General features: G+C 52.7%; 1 protein-coding gene across 1 annotated transcript in view; it reads left to right on the top strand.

Moving 5' to 3' along the window:
* Positions 1–2,343: 2,343 nt before the first annotated feature.
* The window catches only part of SIM1 (SIM bHLH transcription factor 1), a 48,725-nt gene continuing 29,183 nt past the window's right edge, over positions 2,344–21,885 (top strand). Inside the window, exons 1-8 of the mRNA XM_055810734.1 lie at positions 2,344–2,518; positions 13,232–13,314; positions 14,354–14,443; positions 14,588–14,696; positions 14,829–14,914; positions 16,097–16,296; positions 16,409–16,515; positions 17,380–17,527. Coding sequence (XP_055666709.1) covers positions 2,344–2,518; positions 13,232–13,314; positions 14,354–14,443; positions 14,588–14,696; positions 14,829–14,914; positions 16,097–16,296; positions 16,409–16,515; positions 17,380–17,527 — 998 coding nt within the window. The remainder of the gene's footprint in view (positions 2,519–13,231; positions 13,315–14,353; positions 14,444–14,587; positions 14,697–14,828; positions 14,915–16,096; positions 16,297–16,408; positions 16,516–17,379; positions 17,528–21,885) is intronic.

The following is a 21,885-nucleotide window of genomic DNA, read 5'->3' as shown; positions in this document are numbered from 1 at the left end:
TCCACATCCACTTTGAGGGCAGTTTTAAAGTGCCTCTGTCTCCTGATGTAGGAGGACTGGGGTTGTTTGGTGGGGGGGGTTCCCCTCTTCTTTGGTCTTCTGTGGGATTGTTTGGTGTGGGTTTTTTTTCAGCGTGTATCAAGATTTATTAAAATCTTGCTCCATGCTCCTTCCCCACTAACCCGCGACTCAGTTCACGCTGTTCCACATAGCATCAGCCCGGCGCTGAACCGTACCCCGTTAAGGTGGGGGGACGGGGGGGACGGGATGACAACACACGTGGCTGCAGCTTATTTCTCTCAAACACGACCACTTGCTTGGGGGGCTTCGGTGTGGGGGATTGGGAGGGGGCAGAACCGCCGATGCTCACAACCCATGGTCCGGAGGGACCTCAGCCGCTCTTCTCCGGTGCCCAGCGGGGAGGCCGGAGGGTCGCCTGCATCGCGATGGCTAAAGAACCCACCTAACACCCCTCAAATAAACAAAAATAAACCCCAACAGAGCGGCGCAGGCAGGTACACTCTGGGGGCGGGGGGGGGCGTCCCCGCACGGCGCCCACCCCTCGCGCGGCGCCGCCAGGTCAGAGGGCGGACGCGGGGAGAAAGGGGAGGGGGGTGTGTCCGGGGCGCGGTGACGTCACCGCCCCCTTCACCAGTGGGAGGCAGGGCGCAGGGTGGTGGCGGCCAATGGGAAGCGAGGTGGGTCCGTGAGTGGCATTAAGGGAGGGCTCGGCCCCGGGCGGGGGGGGGGAACTGGGAGAGAAATGAAGTTGTGCTAAAAGGCTTTTAGCCATCAAGAAGTTATTAGGCATTTCTCAGCCGCAAATTAGGGATTCTTCATTAATACCAACCTCGCCCCCCACCCCACCCTAACCCCCCCCGTTATGTGAGAGGGAGAGCCCAGGAGCCGATAAAGGGGATGGGGAGGCGGCAATGTCTGTCTGCCCATCGGTGTGAGGAGCAGTGACAGGCGCAAACTTTTCCCCGTGCCATTAATGAGCTAATTAAAGAGTTGGGCTCCTCACCCCGGGAGAGCTCTCTGCAGGCTGCCGGGCTCAGGGACTCAAGGTAGGTAAAAAGAAGATCACAGCCCACCACAAGCTGCCTGCCTCAGCAAGGAGCCGCAGTGATGTGCGGGGCTAGGCTGTGGGTCGCTTCCTCCCGGTGGAAAAAAAAAATTTTTTTTTGGTTGGAAAAATGTGATGTTTGGGTGGATTCCGGCTCGGGGCAGGGCTGGGCAGAGCGTGCCTCCCCTGGCTAGGGTGCAGCTGGGGTAGACCACCACCACCACCACCGACCGACCCCAGCCGGAGAATGAGGAAAGCGGCCGAGACGAGGGGAAAATTAAAAAAAAAAAAAAAAAAAAAAAAAAAAGAGCTTAAATACTCCGGGATTGGAAATGCTTGCCCCGCTGCGGGTCTGGCAGCGCGGGGAGGTCTGGCCGCCGCGGCGGAGCCAGTCCGGGGGAGCACGGAGGGGACGGCGCAGCCCTGCCGCACCGAAACCGGCCGGTAACGCCTGCGCCGGCGGCTGGGGGCTTGTGCCCGCCTCGGTTGTGCCCTGTTCCGGCCATGCAGCGCGCACCTGGGCTGGGGAGTGTGGGGGCTGTGGGAGGAGAGTGCGGGGCAGGCTGCGCTGCAGGCGCACTAGATGGGAAAATATACTTTTCTTTTCTTTTTTTTTTTCTTTCCCCTCTGGTGGGAGAAAATACTACACCCGCCGGAGGCTGCTTGTTGATTATTATTTCTCGCGGCTCCGCTGCGACGTTGTGTACCGGCTCTCTCACCCCAGGACTGCTGTTGTCTTCACAGAGGCTCCCCGGGAAGGCACCCAGCGCCCTGGGAGGCAGCCCACGGCCGGGCGTTTCGGGCCTCGGATTGACAGCGGATCACGGGAAGAAACGGGATTATTATGACCCTCTTCCGAGGAGCTATGCTGCCCGCCACGAGTAGGAAAAAAGGCCAGAAATACGTCGTTTGGTTTCTGTCTGGGGCCGCAAGATCCTAGCTGTTTTTTTCTTTCATTTTTTTTTTTTTTCCCTCCTTTTTTTCCCCCCCTGCAGTTGCTTGGAGTCTCTGAGCTGCATTGGATAAATGCCTTTCCCATCCGATTGACTCTGATTTTTCAAAGAATATATATATATTTTTTTTTTTTTTTAAGAACACCTCTCTGGTCTTCAATACTTGTTTGCATTTTACGCAACTGAACGGTTTCTCAGAGTAATGGCCGCGCTCAGAATCACTGTCTGATGCTCTGGAGAGATGAATTCCCGCTGAATTTCCCTTCCACCTTTGGATGAATCTCTGGAGTTTAAATTGTAGGAAGGAAAGGGGAAAAAATCACGATGAAAGAGAAGTCAAAAAATGCTGCCCGGACTAGACGGGAGAAAGAAAACAGTGAATTTTATGAACTGGCTAAATTACTACCCCTGCCCTCAGCTATCACCTCTCAGCTGGACAAAGCATCCATAATCAGACTCACCACCAGCTATTTAAAAATGAGGGTGGTTTTTCCAGAAGGTAGGTGGGAATGCCTATTCGCTTCTATTTTCATTCTGATCCAGGTATCGCTTGCCGCTTTTACTTTTTTTTTTTTTTAAAGTAAATTGCATTGGGTGGTGTGCTCGGAGGCAGGGTGCTCTCCGCTGTCACTTTTCTCTGTCGTAAATACTTTCCCTTCAGTTCCTATGACAGGTTTGGTTGGGGACTTACGGTGCTTTTGTCAACACTTGAAGGCACTGAGCTCTGCTACGTGTTCTGCTAAAGCAAACACGGGTTTTCTTTTCCCCCGGTCTCCCAATAAGATGTACATCCCCCGCCAAGCACGTGCGTGGCGAAAGAGGGGACGATTCACCCCTATTTATAGCCTTACTATGGGGGGGAGTTAATATATGGGTAAATATTTACATAAGTCTACGCAAAGTCCTAAAGCCTTAGTTCAAGTTTCGAGCAAAGGTGCGGTTTACAGGTACAGCACACGCGTACAGGCATGCTCCCACACGCAGCCTAAATAAATAAGCCGAGCACACCGAATCGCATCATAAATGTGATGCATCTCGCTCTGAGGATCATTAGGGCAGTCTGAGGGCTTTAATCGACCTCGGCAATTTTTAACAGGCGTTTTGCTCTCCGACACACTCCATCCCCCTGCCCACCCAGTGCTGCAAGCCCAGCGTCCGAGGCCGGGCCTGATTCTCCTCCACAGCCGCGCAAGCAGTAACCTTCGCGCTGGCTTCCACAGCTGCAACAACGGTCCCGCCTGCCTAGCGAAAGCAGACTTAAGCGTGCCAAAGTATGCCTTGCTTTTGAGTAGAATTAGGATTGGGTCTTATACATCGGCTGCCAAGAAAAACAAACAGCGCAGAAAGTTAAAAGTCAGAATAAAGTTCTCCTGTGTTCTCACCCTATTGCTTTCATAAGATGTAGGGAACCCCCCCCAGAAAATACTTCACGAATCATTTATTTAGATCAACTCGGTGGAGAGAGAGTCCGCATGAAAGAAAAAGTATTAAGAACTTTTTATTTCCCCGACATAAAACCAAAATCTGCTGCATCTTTTATTGAAAAGTATGTGTACATAAGAAACAATGTAATACAGCTATGTGCCTCGCTTTTCTGTAGCTGTACCTCGAGTCGGTCGGTCTGTCTGTGCTATGTTTGTACTATATTTTACAAATCAAGAGTGGGTATACGGCCTGGGTTTCTGTTGCTTTGGTTTTCGGTGTTGGTTTTGGTTTGTGGGGTGGCTTTTTTTGGGGTGTGTGTGTGCTTTTTGGTTTTTGTTGTTGTTGTTTGGGTTTGTTGGTTTTGTGTTTGGGGTGGGTTTTTTACCTGATTACATCTGTGAACTACCGGTGTTAATTCTAATTTTTAAAAGTAAATATGCAATCGGGCAGTCATTTGGACTGGGGGAGGTACACCCACACACACCACCCCCGGTTACGTATGAACGCTTATACCTAAAGTCCACAGCAGTAATTTCCAATCCAGTGCATTTTGCAATAACTTCTTTAAACAACCTTCCATACCTCCGAGTCACTTCGAACCAAAGAAGGGGATAAGTGAAAGCCTTAAATAATAATTAAAGCTTTCATCAAGCCCCTTTCCTCTTCTATGGGACCTGCCACCTTGAAAAGCGTTATGCAGGACAGCCCCCTGTTTCAAAGGAGACCTAGTTGTCCTTTATACTGTCAGCGCATACTTTATAAAAATAAAGCTATTGCAAACTCTGATGCCCATGATGTTCCTAAAAGGATTATTAGCAATGATTTGTCAACTCCTGCGGTCTCAGTAGGCTACCTTTCTGCGTGATTTCGAGCAGGTCTCGTCAATTACCGGTGCCTATGTAGCGGGTTGTTTGATCAGAAGAAGCATATGGTGTTGCTTGTAGGCTGCGAGTAATCACGGGAAAGGAAGAATAGCCGATCCCGGTCCCTCGGTGGCAGCGCAGGATGTTTGAATGCCCTGGGGAGCGGTGTGGCGAAGTGCGCCGGGGCCGGGGCCGGTCGCAGCAGATGCTAATTTGAGCGCGGAGACAGAGGGGGCGGCTGAGCGGGGCTTTGCAGGCAGCAGAGCCTCCGCAGCCTAATTAAAGGCAAACTGCAAATTAAACGGGAAGGCGGCGAGCAGGCGCGAGAGGGCTCGCCCCGGCGGGGCGCGCTGCCGCGCGAGGCCCGACGCCGAGCGGGAGCCAGACCCACGCGGGGCCGCGCGCCCCCCACCCCCGGGCCGCAAGCGGGGTGGGCACAAAGGCCCGAGAGCGGGGCCACGGCGTGGCGTGGGGCCGGGCCGTACGGCCCCTCCGCGGCCCAGGCGGGCTCGCTCTGCCTCCCACGTATTGCAGGCGGGCGGGTGAGCGGGGGGCGGCCCTGGCCCGGTCCCGGAGCCGCGGGTCGCCGGTGCCGCGACTGATGGCGAGCGAGTCGCCCACGGCGGCCTCCCGGCGCTGCGCCCGTGCCTGGCCGTGCACGAGCAGAGCCCGGGGCCGGGCGGTCTCCCCCGCGACCTCGAGGGGCGGCCCGGACTCCGGGAGCGGCGGGGGCGGCCGCTGGGGCTCCCAGTGCGGGTGTGCTTGTGCAGCGGGCGCTTCCAGCTCTGCCGGGCTGCAGAGAGGGAGGTGAGGAAGAGGGGGGCGATCCCGGTCTCCCGGAGCCCCCGGCCAGAAAATGAAGTAATTGCTTCGCTGGGAAGGGAGGACAGGTAGTGACAGGCAGGGAAGGTGCGCACCGAATGGAAAAGCCTTCCTGAGAGGAGGCAGGCTGGGAATGTTGGACGAATTTAAAGGGGGGGGGGGGGGTGTCCCTCTGCTTGTTTTTCCCTGGGGAGGAAAGCGATACAAGCATTGGGACAGAGCCGATGAGTTGGCCAAAGGGCTGGAGATGGGTAGCAGGAGGCTCGCGAGCACGGTAAAGTGTCACGTCATACATTTAAAGAGATCTTGGAAGAGTCAGGATAGAGAAGCGTTGCCTCCGTAAGAGTGAGCTGCCCTTCCAATGTAACTCACACCCCCTCTCGCCGGTGCAAAAGCGGATTTCCATCTGCCCGGAGAGTGCTTGCATAGGGGTTGGTTGTAAACAGTCACGTACAGAAAGATGTACGCTCTCCATCGCCGCGCACACGCGGGGCTGGGGACAGGGGAACAGGCGGAAAGAATCGGTGTGCATTTGTCTGCATATTTTTACATCTGAAAGGTTCCTAGAGATAGAGAAGTTGGGAGACTTCGGATTAATTTTGGAAAGGAGAGTTTTCTGGGAGTAAAATGACAAGAGCGTCACGCACGCAATAATCACGGTGCGGTTCCCGTCTCGCCCCCAGAAATCTAAACACAAACCAGTGGCACTGGATAACCTTGATAAACCGAGCAGAGATTTTCCAACGAGATCCCTCCCGTAATGGCTGTGTAATTCTCTCAAGCTACTAGAACACCTGGGTTGTTCTCTCTACCCCTGATTTCACTTTACTAGGTCTCCAGCAGATTAAAATTGTCAAGGGCGAAAAGTGTTCAGCGGCTTAGGTAGCTCGCATCGTTTCAGTGCTAGAACTCTTCTGCTTCAGGAGGAGAAAGCTTATAACAAATAGTAGTTTCGTGATCGGACAGCTTTTGGGAAGGCTGAAGACCTGCTAAATCGTTGAGGAGAGTAAGGAAGATATTTTTCAAAAAAATTTTTTAAGCAGAACTTCCTAATAAATTTACTCTTGAGTTAACTTTCATTAAAAAACCCCACACCCTAAAATTGCAATTGAACATTAAATATTTAATGGCAAGTAACGTAGCCTCGAGAAATACCTAGAAAAATTTCCGGGATGTCGAAGGACTAAAGAAGTTTTCATTAAAAATAGATCCCATCGCTATAACCAGTGGGGTAGCTCTTCACTGACCTTCGCCGGTATCCAAAAAGTGAAGGGAGAAGAAAAAAAAAACCAACCCAAACCGACCCAAACAAACAAAAAAACCCCACCCAAACCAACAAGTGGCGCAATTCATAGATTTTTACTTGTTTGGGTTGGTTTGGGGGTTTTGTTTTTCTTTTTTAATTAGGAATATTTTAAGGGTCCTATTCTGCTTACGCGCACAGAGGGAAAAGGAGCGTTTGCAGTCTCTGTCCTGATGGGGATGGATCGTTTCCGCGCCGAGAGGCGTTTGATTTTCAAGACAAAAGAGGCTCCGTTTACATAAACTTTCGCCGAATCAGGATGGTTAACATTTCAATATTGAAATCCTTAACTTTGTTTTATTTTTAAGGGGGTAGAGATCAGCAGAAAAAAAAAATCCGTTTCCCACGTGGATAGGTGATTTAATGCTGTTTTTCTTACTGCTAAGGGAAATGATTGAGCATTAGGTTTCAGTGTTTATTTTCTTACAGAAGTTTTTCTCATTTAAACTGCAGTTTACTCTCCACGCTGCTTCTAATTCCAGTTTTTATGCGAACTTAAAATGTGAAGTGAGAACTAAGCTACTAGGACGAACGTTGAAAAAGCAAATTTATGTATTAAATAGAGTACTAAGTGACATAAGTGGGGAAAATCCAATTTTCTTTAGAAACATCCCCTCCCTTCTTAGTAGCATACGACCGTTTTAATATTGGAGGCTATTTTCCAACTTGCATATAAATAGGGTGTGTTCGCAAGTGCATTGGTGCAAACCCTTCCCTCCCCAGTTTCTTCGGAATAAGGGCTCTTTGAACTTGCATCTTCTGTAGAAGAGAAAAAACAGTTTGCGCTCACAAATTTCCCTGATTTTCCCCCCGCCCCCTTCCAATTTGGGCACGGTTGCGTTTGTTTGCATTTCAGAGCGCAATTCCGTTACCCCGTGTGTGCCAAAATGTTGGTATTTCTTTCTAGAGTGAGTCAGTCTCGGCATTATTTCCACTACCGTTTTTTTAATAGGATTGTTTGTTTAGTCAACAGGACTTTTCCTCCCTCTTATTATTATTTTTATAAAGTAAGCGGGATGCTAACTTATCCCTGCTCTAAATGAACACATGTGATTTACCGAGATAATAAATCTTTACAAAACCTCGCTAATGGCATCCGCAGGCAGTTGGAAACGAGCAGCATTGTTTTTTTTTTTTAAACGTAGCTTATTCCATTTCATCCGAACCCTCCGACGGCGACCCGTTCCTTCACAGAAGCCTCATTTGGCCAAGATTTTGAGTTATCATTAACCACTGCCTGTTAAATTAACTGAGAAATCAGCCCTGTCGGACGCTAGGCGATGGCAAAGCGGAGGGCTGGCGGGAGCCTATTTAATTAAATGGTTAATCGAATCAAGCTAATTCCTCGATACAGCAGCCGCCTGCCTTTTCGCTTGGCGGTGACTAGGACGTACAGCTGCTGTCCCTGCGGCTCCCGGTGCTGTTATTTATCCTTTTCCCTGGGCAGCAAGGAGAAATGACCGCCCCGGAGATGGGAACAGCGCCATGCCGCCCCCCTCTCCCCAAACAGCCGGGCGGGCGCCGCTTGTCCCCCCGAGCCGCCGCGGCGAGGGCCGTGCGGCAGCAGGGGGCGGCGGGAGAGGTGCTGCGCTACGAGCTGCACACGGCGGTGGAAGGCCCGTGCCCGCCGTAAAGCTTTACGGGCTCTTCGCCGAGCAGGTTACACGAAGCCAGCGAGTGGAGGCGAGAGGGAGCGAGGCCCGGGCCGCCCCTCCTTGGCCTCCCCAGCGCCGCGGGGGCGGCTGACGGGGGCCGGCCTGCCTCGGTGCCGCAGCGAAGGGGCGAGCCCCGGGGCGGAGGTTGTCGGGGGTCCCGCACCCCTCGCCCGCGGTGTTAGCATCCCCAGAGGGGCGGGCGGGCGAGCGAGCCGCCTCTCCTCCATCTTTAACGAGCCGAGAGCGGCTCTTAAAAGGGCAGAACAAACGCAACGAAACAGAAGTGAGAGACGTTCCCTGGCCGGGGCCCCCGGGAGGCGGCGGGGAGAGCCCGGGAGCGGGGCGGCGGCCGCCGCCGCTGCCCAGAGGGGGAGGTTTAAGAAGCGCCTGGAAGCGAAAGGCGCGGCGGGGCTCCTTGGACCCGGCTCGGGCCGGCGCCCCGGGCCGCCTCCGGGCGAGCCCCCTGCGCCTCTCCCTCGCCCTGACCCCAGCGACGGGAGAAAACTCCCTGCCTGTGGGGCCCGGCTCCCGGCCGGCACCTGCCCGCCGTGCACGGCAGCCGTGGGCCTCGTACTCCTGCCCTCGCCCGTGCACCTCGCCGGGCCGTGCGGCCAGGCATGGCGCAGGGACAAGTCCCCGGGCAGTCCCCGGGGATGGCTGTGCCTCGAAGCCTGGCCTCCAAAGAAGCGTATCCGGAGCTCAGGCTGGGGCTCTCCACTAAGTGGTTTTTAAATCCGGACGTCAAACGGTCCGCTCTACCGGTCTTTGCGCTACCGTAAGTCCGGATCGCGCTGACGTGTCGTGACGGATAGTCCGTTGGGGAAATCGTAGTAAGCGCTTTTAAAAGCCGGCAAATCAACACAAAATAGGTAAGGGCTTGCACCTTCTGGCCACCCCACCCCACCCCCCACCCCCGCCCCACTTTGCTATTGCCAGACAAAGGAGGGGGTCGAGGTGGGTTCTGCGCTGCAGATGCTCACAGAGGGACAAGTAACCCGGAGACCAACCAGGGCCAAGGAGCTGCCCGGGCCTCCTGGAGTTTCATTTCCCTGCGCCTGCCTTCCTCCGTCTTTGCCTAGATCGAGGTAGAAATGATTGAGGAATCTTTTCCCCCTTCCGTGGGACAGAAGTGCTTCTTGAGACAACATCGCCACTGGGTAGGGATGACACCCACCCAGCCCTCCATTGGCTGCCGACATCAAGGCTTGCAGCAATCAAAAGATGAGGGGAAGGACAGGGCCAGCGCAGCCAAGCGCGGCGGCCGTGAGCCTGTCTGGGGGGGCAGGCGGCCGGGGGGGGGCGGCGTGCCTAGTGTCGGGGGTGGGCACGGCTGGGGAGAAGGCATTTCACATGGATCCGCCGGTGTAGCTATCCCATGAAACACCGATGGAGATGCTTTTTGATGTGGAAAGTGCAGTGGTTTTCCATTGGGAAATGCTGAGAGAAACGATGAATCAGCACGCTTGTTCCGAGCAGGATCCGCGCAATCTCCGTGCAGCCTCGGCGCACGCCGTTAGGTACGAGGCTGTTGTTCGTAAAGTAATCAAGAGCCTGTCTTATTTCTTTTTTTTTTTTTTCCCTCCCTTCCTCCTGACAGTGAACAATTTCTTGTGGCCCAATTTGTTTAACTTCTTAGGAAAAATAAAAGAAAAAATCCTCGAGTGGGGGAGATTGCTAGGTAGAAGCCTATAATCTATGTTTTGTCAAGAGTATCAAATTCATTCCGAAAGAAAAGCTCGATCCATTTATTTTTGCTGCTTGAATAACACAGCTGGATGATGCCTTGAGCTTACGCTAGATGGTTGCTCATCATTCATTCGCCAAGAACTGGCCTAAATGGTGCCTGTGGGATTAGGTCAATTTTAGTGGATCTACTTCGCCTCATTTGGTTACTAATTGGTTTCTTGTTTTATAAATCGAAATCTCATTTTCAGGAAATTACAAAACCCATGCAGCCAGTCCATTGAGGTAATCCGTGGGTCGGGGTATTTAAATGGCAGCGGTTCTACAATGCGTCAAGTAATAAGCAACAGGAAAACTTCGCCTCCATTTCCAAATGAAATGTGAGCTCGCTAGCTCCTTAGATCCATAATAGATACATCCCTTCTAAGGCTACTTATGTAAATATGATAAACCAGACTTTGATGGGGGAGGGAACGCAGGGAAGACAGCAAATTTTATCTGCTAAGGTTAATGTGGCATATCTTGGAAATCTTCCAAAATAGATTATGTTTTGCTTTGTCTTCGGCCACTTTAGCTGGGAAAATCCTTCGCCTAAAAACGATTTCTTTATCCATCCCCTCACAAAGCTGCTTGTTTCTATTCCAAACCTATTATGCTGTTGGCTCTCCAAATTACAAGAGAATCTTTAGATCTTGTTTCCAAGCGTAATCCTGAAGCAAAAGGGAGATCTGATTTCCTTGTTTTGTTTTAAATAGACAATCAAAGGATTTGCAGAATTTTCTGCGGTAGGTCAAGTGCAAGAAATCACAGTTTGCCCCCTCGATAAAAGGAAATTGGATATTAAAGCGAAAAGGGGGGGGGGGGGGAATAAAAGGGAGTATTAATGGCGAGGTTTTCTCGTATAATCTTCAAAACCAGTTTTTAAGGGGCATCAGAAGGACCCGTCGATTTGGGAGAGGCTGGGCTTGCCAATGGATAGAAATAGTCTCCGACTTGAAAATGCTGAAACATCTGGGAAGTACAAAGAATCGTCTCATGCGATAGGATTTTAAAAAACCGGCTCAGGTAGACAAGTGGAAACGTTTAATTATAAACCATTAACAGACACAGCCCAGCAGCGCGGGGCTTCCACCTGAAGCACAGCGAGGAGTTCAGCGCCCCGTGAAGAACCAGCTTCCCGGGGGAGGTTAACCTGCAATGCCCATGAGCTGTTCATTAACCCGCCAGGGTCGGGTTGTTTTCCCTTTTAGAAGCAGAATAATTAGACCCGTAAACTTCGATTAATAAGCAACTTAAATCACAGGAGGGGAGTGCAGATTTAGTCCTGAATACAGGAACCCGCCATTCAAATTTCCCTCCAGGTGGGGGGGCGTCGCAAGGAGCCGTCTCGGCCGCCTCTGCCTTGGTGGGCCATCCTGGCTTAGAGAAACCTCTGAGGTGCTCGCGAAAAACAAATATACAGCGGGGGTTTCTCTCTTTTCCTGAAAGCTGTGCACGATTTGCCAGCTCCTTGCTGATTTCGGGGGAGGGAGCTCCGTCCTGGTCGCTGGGTGTCCGGGGACAGGCAAAGCTGCCTGCGGGGACCCGGTGCACTCCCCGCGGGTTCACTCGCTTCGAAGGGCGCAGGGAACAGAGAAACCCGGGGACTCAGGGAAAAGCCACTCACTGGGGGTCCCCGTCAGCTGCCGTGGAGGAAGTAATGGGAAGGTGCTTGTTTCGAACTGGCACCCTGGTACACGCTGGGGCTGCGGGGTGGGGGCCAGGCCAGAGAGATGCCCGGCCTTTGTAGGGCCTGTGAAGTTAACGAGGGAGGAAGGAAGTGCAGGAGCGGTGAAGAGACAGGTTGGCTTGAAGAGGTGGACCAGGAAGGAGGTAGGAGAGAAGGAAAGGCAGGGGTGAGAGGGGGGCATCGCTCCTGCGCTTCGGTGGTGGGTAGGGGGGCGAGGGCCGCCGTGGGATGCCCCGTTCAAACAGCGGGGAGGAGATCGTTAGCTTTGTTTGGACCGGCAAACAGCTAGGTGAAATCGGTCAATAGAGAGGGATGCCCGCGGCTGCATGCTGCCGCCGCCTCGCCTTTTTGCCTCGAAACAGCCGGAATACGGCTGGAATCCGGCTCTCGCCTCCCCCGGGCGATCCGCACCTCAGCCAGCAATCAGGATTTGTAATTTTTCCCTCCCTTTTACTTTATCTTGGTGTCTGCATGTCAGACACCTCAGCCTTATTTAGTAGCATAAGCGTAAAAGGTTTCAACTGCCCCGTTTAAATTATCTCGGCAAACAACAGTGTGAAAAGGCATGGCTCATAAACAGTTTTACTCCGCTGGAGTGACTTCCATCTGGCTTTTATTCCTCCTCACTTTGCATAGGAGAAAACAAGCGGCGTCTGAAACATTAGACAGGTCCGGAAAGATTCATTTTTGGAGGGGGTTGTTTGGAGGCAGATCATCCCTCCCTGAGGAGACGGCCGCCCGCCAGCGCAGCGGGAGGGAGGAATGGTGGGGAGGGAGGTGAACCCCGGAGACCCGGCTTCGGGGTGGGGGAGGGAGGACAAGTCCGCGCCGTGGGACAGTGACTTGCCTGGGCCGCCCTAATGTGCCTTACCGCAGCCGTGAAACTACTCTCGGCTTAGTGACAGCCACTCACTTGTGTGGGGGTCACTAAAAGCAAAAGTGTTTTAACACGGGGCTCGGAGAGGGCTGGATGAGCCTCATGTGGTCGCTCCTCTCCCTCCCCAAACACGTATGACAAACCTTCCAAGTGAGAGGACGGTGGCCCCGAACAGAGAAAGAGGGGGAGGTCACAGACCAAACTGGAGAGTGATTTCTGGCGAGCAAAGGGTCTAAGCCGCTCCTCACCCTTCCCCGTCCAAGGACTGCTGGCTGATTACCCGGCAGGCCGAGGCCGGCTCTGGCTGCTGCCGGGGGGGAGCCCGCAGCCTCGCCGGGCGCTGGCAGGGCCGACCCGCAGCGCCCGCACCGCCGGGAGGTTCTTCCCAGAGACCGTCGTGCCACGTTAACCGCATCCTCCCCCTCGACATCAAAGGCTTCCCCCAGCACACCTCTTTCTTTCATTTTAAATGGCTCCCAGTGCTGTCCAGGAGTCGGTGGCGTTAGGAGAAAAGCGCGTTCCCTGAAGTTCGGGGAGCCAGTTCCCAGTAGCTGAAGGCAGCACTAAGAAGCCCTTTTATCTGACACACTATTTCACTTAGGTCTTAAGGATGAGCTTCACCGTTAACTCTAAATAAGTATTTTGTTATTTTTCTCTTATGGGAGCTAGGTCTCCTCAAAAAAGGCTTCTCTGTGCAACGAAACCATGTCTAGCTTTCCAAAGATTGTATGTATACATGTTTTAGAGAGAACACAAGCAAAAAAATTGAAAAAAAAAAAGTTTCTCTCCAGCAGGCCAACAGGAGTCAATTTTTCATATTTTCGCCTTACTTTTTTGTGTGTCTTAAATAAACAGGACTTGGAGAAGCCTGGGGCCACTCCAGCCGAACCAGCCCGCTGGATAACGTTGGACGAGAACTGGGATCCCATCTTTTGCAGGTACTGGTCTGGAAACGGCAGACATATGATATTAATGATTAAAGAAATCATTCCCTTTTCTTCCCTTTTAATTGCCACCTTGAGTAATTTTTAACTGTCCAAGTGTTTAATAAAAAGGGGGGCGGGAGGGGGACAACTTCAGAAATACAAACAGTAGCGGCTGAATGTCGTGCGTTTCAATGGGGCTGTGGTTTGGTCCCTTCGGGTCCTTTGCCCCAGCATTGTCCAACACAGGGTCCTCAGCGAAGGATTCTCAGTGTATCCTGGTGTGTCGGGATACAGGAACGTGATGGCTTTTCCCCAAATTATTAACAAGGTGACAAATCCCGTCAATGTGCTGAAGCCAGCGTGGTGTGGAGACAACAGGGAGAGGCTCTAGAAAGAGGCTGGGGGGAGGCTGTCCTGGGTAGAAGGGCTCATCAGGCACAGAAATTAGCACCGTCGGAGGTAGGACATATTTGAAAACTTACTGCGAACTGAAATATTAAGGAATATTAGCGTTTACCATCAGGACGCGTATTTGGTGGGGTTGTGTGGCCTTTTGGGGGTCTATTTTGCCCTCAGCACACCCAGAAGTCCCACCTATGTCTGCTGAAACATGCCTGACAATTTATCTCGTCCCTTATGTACACTGCGGAGAGTTTCAGATCCTCCTCGCTCGCCTGAAGTCTCCTCAGCAAATATCCAAGCACTAAACCCCTAGTGACATTTGAAATGGGGTAGAAGTATTCAGGATTTCTGGGACCGACATATTCATCATCGGGTAGCCAGGCTCTTCTTAGATACTTCTCAGGTACTTTGCATTACTTTTGAGCTCGGCCCCGTTGTGTCTCGGGGGTCCAAGAACTTTAGAGGCATCCCTGTCCAGGAGTTGTTCATTTCCTTCCAACCTTTTGAATAGTCACAGCCTGAACAGGGATGACTGATGGCTAAAATAAATCAGAGGGACAGGTACTTCATAGATCTGTCTGTCTTCAGAGGTGGATCTATCTCTCTATTGATGTATTTATACTTCCCACCCCTCAACCCTTTTCTGCAGACGTTGGACGGTTTCATATTTGTCGTGGCTCCGGATGGCAAGATCATGTACATCTCGGAGACTGCCTCGGTGCACCTGGGCTTGTCGCAGGTACGCGGGGGGGGGCGGTAGCCCCCGTGCCTGCCTTCCCCCCCCCTCCCCGGCTGACAGCGGAGGTGCGTGCGGGGAGGATAAGCGGTGCCGGCCGCGAACCCCGAACCCTTCTCTGCCCTTCCTCGTCCTTCTCTCTCACAGGTAGAGCTGACCGGCAACAGCATTTACGAGTACATCCACCCCGCCGACCACGACGAGATGACGGCGGTGCTGACGGCCCACCAGCCCTACCACTCGCACTTTGTGCAGGGTAAAGTACACAGCCCGCCGCCCCCCGCCCCCTGCCGGGCCTGCGCGGCCGCGGAGAGAACCGCGTGGAGGGGACCGCGCAGAGGCGGTGGAGCCCGCGGCTCAACCCATCTCTGCCTGTCCCCCCTCCCAGAGTACGAGATCGAGAGGTCCTTCTTCCTGAGGATGAAGTGCGTCCTGGCCAAGAGGAACGCGGGCCTGACCTGCGGGGGCTACAAGGTGCGTGACCCCGCCCGGGACCCCCTGCGCCCCCGCCAGCCTTCCCGTGGCCCTGCTCCGGCAGCGCAGGCGCGCGGTGGGCTGGGGTGGCGAAAACGGGGACAGGGGTGGGGATGCGCCCTCTGCCCGCGGGGTCTGTCCCAGCCCGGTACCCTTTTTCATGTGGTTCAGAGCCAGAATTTCTGTCGGAGTTTCAGGTTAAAGAGCTCAAACCACAAAACTAAGCAATCGAGCTCCCTATGTTTTTTTTTTTGTTTGTTTGTTTGACTTTGCTTTTTAAACTGAAGCTTGCACGACCACGGGCGTTCCCGAGGTGTCTGTGGGAGCTGTCAGGTGACACAATGGCAGCCCTGGGTTAATTTATTTCTTTATTGGGTAACTCGCCAGCTTCAGGGGTGGCTCTCCAAGTCAAAGGTTTTGCCCAGGTGTTTCACACGGTTCTGCTGAGGGCTCCTTGGTGAGGACAGCCCCTGCTCTCCTGCCTGCTCGCTGCTTTTGTGTCAGCTGCACAACAGCAAAGAGCCGTGGGGACCTATAACCCAAGGAGATGTTGTGCCACGACGTACACGAACATCTGCTGAACTTCCTCTAGGAAGAAACGCCCTAATAATAGAGAAAAAAGGATGGAAGTACATAAGCAGTCATCTGCGAGGATACATTTAGGAGACATACCTAAATCTACGTCCAAAGATACATTCTGGCTACGGATCGAGTCTGCTCTATCTATATAATAGACATATCTTACACATATGACATACGCACACATGTAAACTCTTTCTCTCACACGCATACACTCTTCATTACAAAGTTGTAACTGGCTTGGCACTTCCGCGTCTTTCCTTTTTAGAAGAATAATAAAAGCTTAGTTAGGAGGTGGTCCAAAAACCACTTAAGTCAGTGGAAAAAAAAAATCTCGTTGACTTTAATAGGCCTTAGATCAGTGCTGAACTCTTGTATGGAAAAAGCCCAAGCCCAACCCAAAGAGAAAAGCAGAAAACTCTCAGAGAGTGCCGCAGTGCCGGAGCGGTGGGGTGGGCAGCAGCTCCGGGGCACCCGGTGGCCCATCGGCACTGGCCGGGGCGGTGGGGGTATGGCCGGGACCCCCCAACGGGGCTGGGTGCCTGTCACAGCACGCCCTCCCCCCTGCTAGGCAGACCTCGAGCTTTCCTGTGTCTCCGGCAGGTCATTCACTGCAGCGGGTACCTGAAGATCCGCCAGTACAGCCTGGACATGTCCCCCTTCGACGGCTGCTACCAAAACGTTGGCTTGGTCGCCGTGGGCCACTCGCTGCCGCCCAGCGCCGTGACGGAGATCAAGCTCCACAGCAATATGTTCATGTTTCGGGCCAGCCTGGACATGAAGCTCATATTCTTAGATTCCAGGTAGAGCTGGCGTTATTTCCAAAGCTATTTCACTAGTCCCTCCCTTATTCTCTCCCAGGCCTCCTCTCCTGTCCTCTCACATACTGCTGTTTGCTGCTTCTGTCTCTTGCAGGGTAGCTGAGCTAACAGGTTACGAGCCCCAGGACTTGATAGAGAAGACCCTTTACCACCACGTCCATGGCTGTGACACCTTCCACCTGCGGTGCGCGCATCACTTGTGTAAGGAGATGATGTTCTTGTAGAGACCTTGCCCCCCCCACCCTGCAGATGGACTTCGGGTTTGCTAGGATTTACCTCTAGGTCGGAACGGGAAAAACCAGCTTGCTGGAGGGGAGGATAAGCAAAATTTGCAGCAGGTTTTAGTGAAACAAGTCGTTAGAGACTGAACTCCGAGCTGGAGGCAGATGGAGGGGTTCGACTGTGAAAGGCTATTTTCTTCTCCTCAGCTCCCTGTTGTAGGACCAGAACTCCTCTGCGCAAACTTCAGGCTCTCAGTTCACATTCCAGTTAGGGAAAACCCCTTTTTTCTTGCTCCAAGAAGCCATGCCACTGAAATTCAAATACTTTTGTTCCACTTCCACCAAGTCTCACAAACCTTATCTGTGTATCTAATTCTGACCTCAGTAGTGAGCCCGATTCGGAGAGCTGTTCTTCATTCTATTTTGATATCATGATGACATTAATACGTGGATAGATGAATAAAAATGAAACTAACTTCCACAAAGTTTCCTTACAGAGACTGTAGCGAGAAATCTCCATGACGATATGTTGGGATGGGGGTAGGTGGTGGTGATGGGATGCACACACACACACACGCACACGCGCACACACACACACACACACTCATCCTGCCCCACCAAATGTTCCTGAACAGCCTTTGACAAGGAGCGGCCCGAATCTCAGGGCTCCACCACCTTTGCCCGTGGATTTCGGTCCACGCCGCTTCCCAATGTGCTGCGAAGGGGGGTCCCAGCGCCTCTCGCCGCCCACGGGGGTCTGGGGTGTGTGTGCGCCCCCCTTCCCAGGGCCGATCCAAACGGAGGCGGGAGCCGTGCTGAGGCTCTCCCCGCTTTGTCCCCGCAGTGCTGGTGAAAGGGCAAGTGACCACCAAGTACTACCGCTTCCTGGCCAAGCACGGCGGCTGGGTGTGGGTGCAGAGCTACGCCACCATCGTGCACAACAGCCGTTCGTCCCGCCCGCACTGCATCGTCAGCGTCAACTACGTCCTCACGTAAGTCAGCCCGAGGGCCGCGCCACGCTGCGCGGGGCCGAGCGGGGCCGAGCCGGCGGCGGGCACCTGCCTGCGCGCCCCGCGCAGTGCCGCGCAGCGCTGCGGGCCGGGCCCGGCGGCCGCGCCTCCGCCTCCTCTCCCCCCTTCACGATCCCGGCTGCTGAGCCCCCGCGCTGCCGCTGACCAGGGCAGGCTCGCCAGGTCTGCTAGGAAACACACTGAACACTTTCATGTAGATGAAGGGTTTCCCGTCTGCCTGTTTCTTTCTCTTTCGAGAGGGGAAAAGATTTAGAGGTTTGTCACCCACATACTTTGCTGCGTACCACCCCCCACCCCCCCTTTTATTTTTTTTTTTTCAGCTGAAATGCACCCGGCATTAACTAAAATTTAATGCAGCGTAAAAAAAAAAAAAAAAAAAAGGTTTCCACGTACGGAGTTATTTATACTCAACAAACAGGACATCTGTTTTTCTTTTCAAAAATCTGGGGTTTGAAGTTCTTAATTTCATCCAGAGTCTCTATCAAAGCTCCGAGATTTCTTTTTTGTTCTTGGAGAACGATCCTTACAGTGAACCACAAAAGCAAGTTGGTGACCAGAAGGGTCAGTTAAACTTTTTAAAAACCAAAATAAAATAGTTTGTTTTTTTTTTTTTTAAATATCAGTGACTGCTGAGATACCATATATCTCAACGCACTTCCTAGTATTTGGGGTTGTGTTCTAGCTATGCTGCTTAAACTGAAGCAGGGAGGCCCCGTGAAGGAAGGGACGCTCGCTCGGGCTGTTTGAAGGTGTTTATCGTTGGGATTGTCAGCATCTCCTGCAGGCACAGCGGCAGCTGCTGGCGGCCGCACTGATGCTTCGTTGGGACCGTAGGGCCGGTCGGGGCGGCGGTACCTGTAGATCCTAGGGGCTGAATATTCCTCTGTTCCGCTGCTCATTTCATATTCCGGAGGCAAATGTAGGTGTTGGGAACGTCTGAGAGGTACGACCCTCCGCTCTTCTAGAACTGCAGCATCACGGTTTTGCCGTTGCGGGTTTCGCCTATGTGCAGGTGGCAAGTGGTTTGGTAGCCGAATTTAAGACGTGCTTCCCAGAATCAAGTGGCTCGGTACGGAGGGAACGGCTCTGGCCATGTGTACAGGCGCGGCTGGTGGGGTGGGGAAGGAGCTGGGGATCACGGCACCTAGGATGTAGTCACGTAGGTACGCAAGGTGGTAACTGGCATCGTGCTTCTAGCTGGGCAGAATGGGGTTATGGCGCCTGCATGAAAAGGCATACATTTGGGTCAGTACGCTGGTGTAGGGGGTAAACCATGACACCCTTTAAAAGAAAACCCTTTTTATTCGCTTTAAAAAGGGACAGGGGGCGCGGCGGTGCGAATAGTCTGGCGTTCACCCAGCAAGGATGCAGATCAGCGGAGGCACCATCACCTCTGTCCCAGCCGTTCCGCACGTTTGTGTGTCCATCTCCCCTATACCAGCACCTCTCTGTATTTCTCACGTTGTCAATTAAGTCCAAGTACTTACCTTAGGTGAAGGGGGAACTGCAAAGACAGAAGTCAGTGTATCATAACGCTAAGAAACAAGGAACCCAAAGGCAACTAGCATGCTAGAGTGGTTTTGTACCAGAAAGGCTACATGTTTTCCTATGAGCACCTGAGATTATCGGTCGTTTCCCCCTCCTTTAATCCTCAATGCATGACAATCAATCACGGAACTCTACCTCAAATGACCCGAGTGGAAATGAAACATCCCAGCGGTTCAGCCTAAAGTCAGCTGGGGATCCGGCTTGATCTGTCCCCTTCTTGCCGGGGTGACCACCACGGCACCAGCCTTTCAGACTGGCACAACAAAGCCAGCAGGGAGTACCCTGGTCCCCTGGGGGCCGGTCAGACAAACCCTTCGGAGCTGCTTCCCAGCAGCGGGACCGGTTACACCACCTGCCGCCCTAGCCCACTTGCCTGCACACCAGTGCCGCGTTCACCACCAGTGCAGCCCAGCCCAGGGTGGCTACCAGCGGCTCGGAAGGGCCGGGGCCACCGCAGTCAGCTTGTTCGCAGTCCTTGTTTGCGCCCCCGCAGCCGCTGCTCGGCCGCGCCTCCATCCGCCCGCCCCGGGCAGCCCTTGCGCGCCCCGCCGGCATTTCCCCGCCGCCTGGCGCTGGCCGTGGGGGGCCCCAGCGCTCACAGCCTCCCCCACCCCCCTAAAAAAAACCCAAACAAACCCCCAAACCCCAACCGACAAGCAGCGCTGCAGGCGAGACGGCTTCCCCGGTTACAAGGTTATATTTAAACCCGTTTTCAGCCAGGCTGACATGTAGGAGAGCTCCAGTTCTTTCAAGATTTCCCTTGGAGAATGAGCTTACACCGCGGCCCGACTCCGTCGCACTCGGTGTAAGGCTCCCCTTGCTCTCTTAGCTTAATTGCTTCGAGTGGGGAGGACGGCAAGAGGGCAGAGAGGGAGCCAGGCTAGCCAAAATGTGGATGCTGAATGCTGGGAGGTTCATCGTTGGTTGCGGCAGCTGCCATGTGCTGCCAGGGGCTGCAATGCAGGCACCACGACTGCTTTAAAATCTAGTTTTGGTATGCTTGGGTCCTCGAGGTCTCATCAATCCTGCCTGGCTTTCCATTAGAGTGTTGCAGAGGAAGGGATTGCATCCTGCTTGCTTCTGCGGCAGGGCTGCCACTGCTGAAATTGCTGCCCTGCATGCAGGGCACAAGCGTAGCTTCCACTGCAGTATTATTATTACTGTTATTATTATTATCATCATTACCCTATGGCTAACCTGCCTTTTGGAAAAATACATGAGAAAAACAGGCTGCACCATGTGCTGGGGGCTGTAAGCAGCAAAAGGGCTGGCTTTTAAAAAAGTGAGTTGTAGCCAGCCTCTGAAATGGGTAACCTGAGGGGGAGGGGAGCTGCTGGGGAAAGGTTCCTTGTGGGAGAGTCGGGCAGGATGGATGCTGAACTCATACCTAGCTATGGCTTAATTGCCTTAAGGAGTTATTCAGAGTCAACATTTTATCACTCAAATGAGGAAGGTAGGTGGTGAAAATACAGGGTAAAAATGAGAGGTTACGAGGATTTGGTGTTTTCCTCTGTATGGAGCAGACCCCATCCAAGGAGTGCTGAGTAAAAGTCCTGTAGCACTCAACATTTGCAAGTGCTTAATGGACTTTGTTCCGGTGCAAATCCTATAGCTACTGCAGTTCCTTAAGGATGACATTGGATTATTCCAGTAAACCTGGAACAGCTGACGTGTGTATATGTATGTGCACTTTACCCACCCAGCAGTGGGTGCATGGCAGAGCCACTTGTGCAGATGCAACCCCTGGCAGAGGCACTGGTTTGCCCGCTGCAGCCTGTGTCATGTTATAAACCCAGAGAGGGAAAACCTGCTTACGAAAGAAGAAGACAAACCTTTGCATATTGATTCTTGTGTATGGATACAGAAGAGAAAGCAAAAGAGGTGCAAACTAGTGGTTTTGCAATAACAGTCGTGTTTGGGATCGCAGAATGGAGCTTGAAAGGTGGGATGCCTCTTGCTGAAGATTCCTTTGAAAATAGGTGATAGTCTTTTTCACCCAAATGGGGTGAAAATAGCAAAAGGGATTGTGAGCTTTGGAAGGTATGGTGCAGGTTTTTGACCTGCTGGGTCCCTGGTCCCCTTGCACAGTATTTCACTCAGGGAAAGCCCTAGGAGTTTTTTTAGTTTGCTCATGGGATAAGGAGCTTTTTCTCACTATTGAGAGGAACCTGAGTGCTCTGATATTTTGGAAAGGCATGGATACTGAGGGGTGTAAGTGCCAAACTGGTCTGTAGGACTAGTTTCAGTGCAGGCTGAGAGGAAGAGCAAGAATCTCTTACCTTGTAGCTTCCCAACTGCCCTGGGTGGTATAGATAATGAAAACAGAAAAAATGAGAATGGGTTTATGCAGAAAGGACTCTCCCCTCCCCTCCCCACCCCCCCCACCCCCCCACCCCCCCCCCCCAGCTATGAAAATAAAAAAGGGGTAATTTCCAACTTCAGTAAGTCCCAAGCTTTGAAAAAGTGAGTTCTAGGCTTGAGGACAAATGTTTGTAATAAGCATACATGCTGAACTAAATAGGTATGGTTGGTGGCAAGGGCATTTTAGCAACAAGAGGAAAGGTTATTTTCTATGTAACAGCAGTGTGTCAAAAATTAATGTAAATGACCTTTAAGGACTCCAGCTTTAAAGCACACGTATTTGCTCTTCTTTGTATTCTGCTTGGCATATGTGAGTACAGACACAGAATATTTGTTTCTTATTTGTTCTGTACACACAGTTGCCATATCATTGATTATTAGCTGTGCATGTTTATCACATAAAGGGACTC

The sequence above is a fragment of the Falco peregrinus genome, chromosome 7 (assembly GCF_023634155.1).
Source record: "Falco peregrinus isolate bFalPer1 chromosome 7, bFalPer1.pri, whole genome shotgun sequence".
NCBI lineage: Eukaryota > Metazoa > Chordata > Aves > Falconiformes > Falconidae > Falco > Falco peregrinus.
Note: the sequence above shows the minus strand (reverse complement) of the source record. Positions and strands in the feature narration are given on the sequence as shown.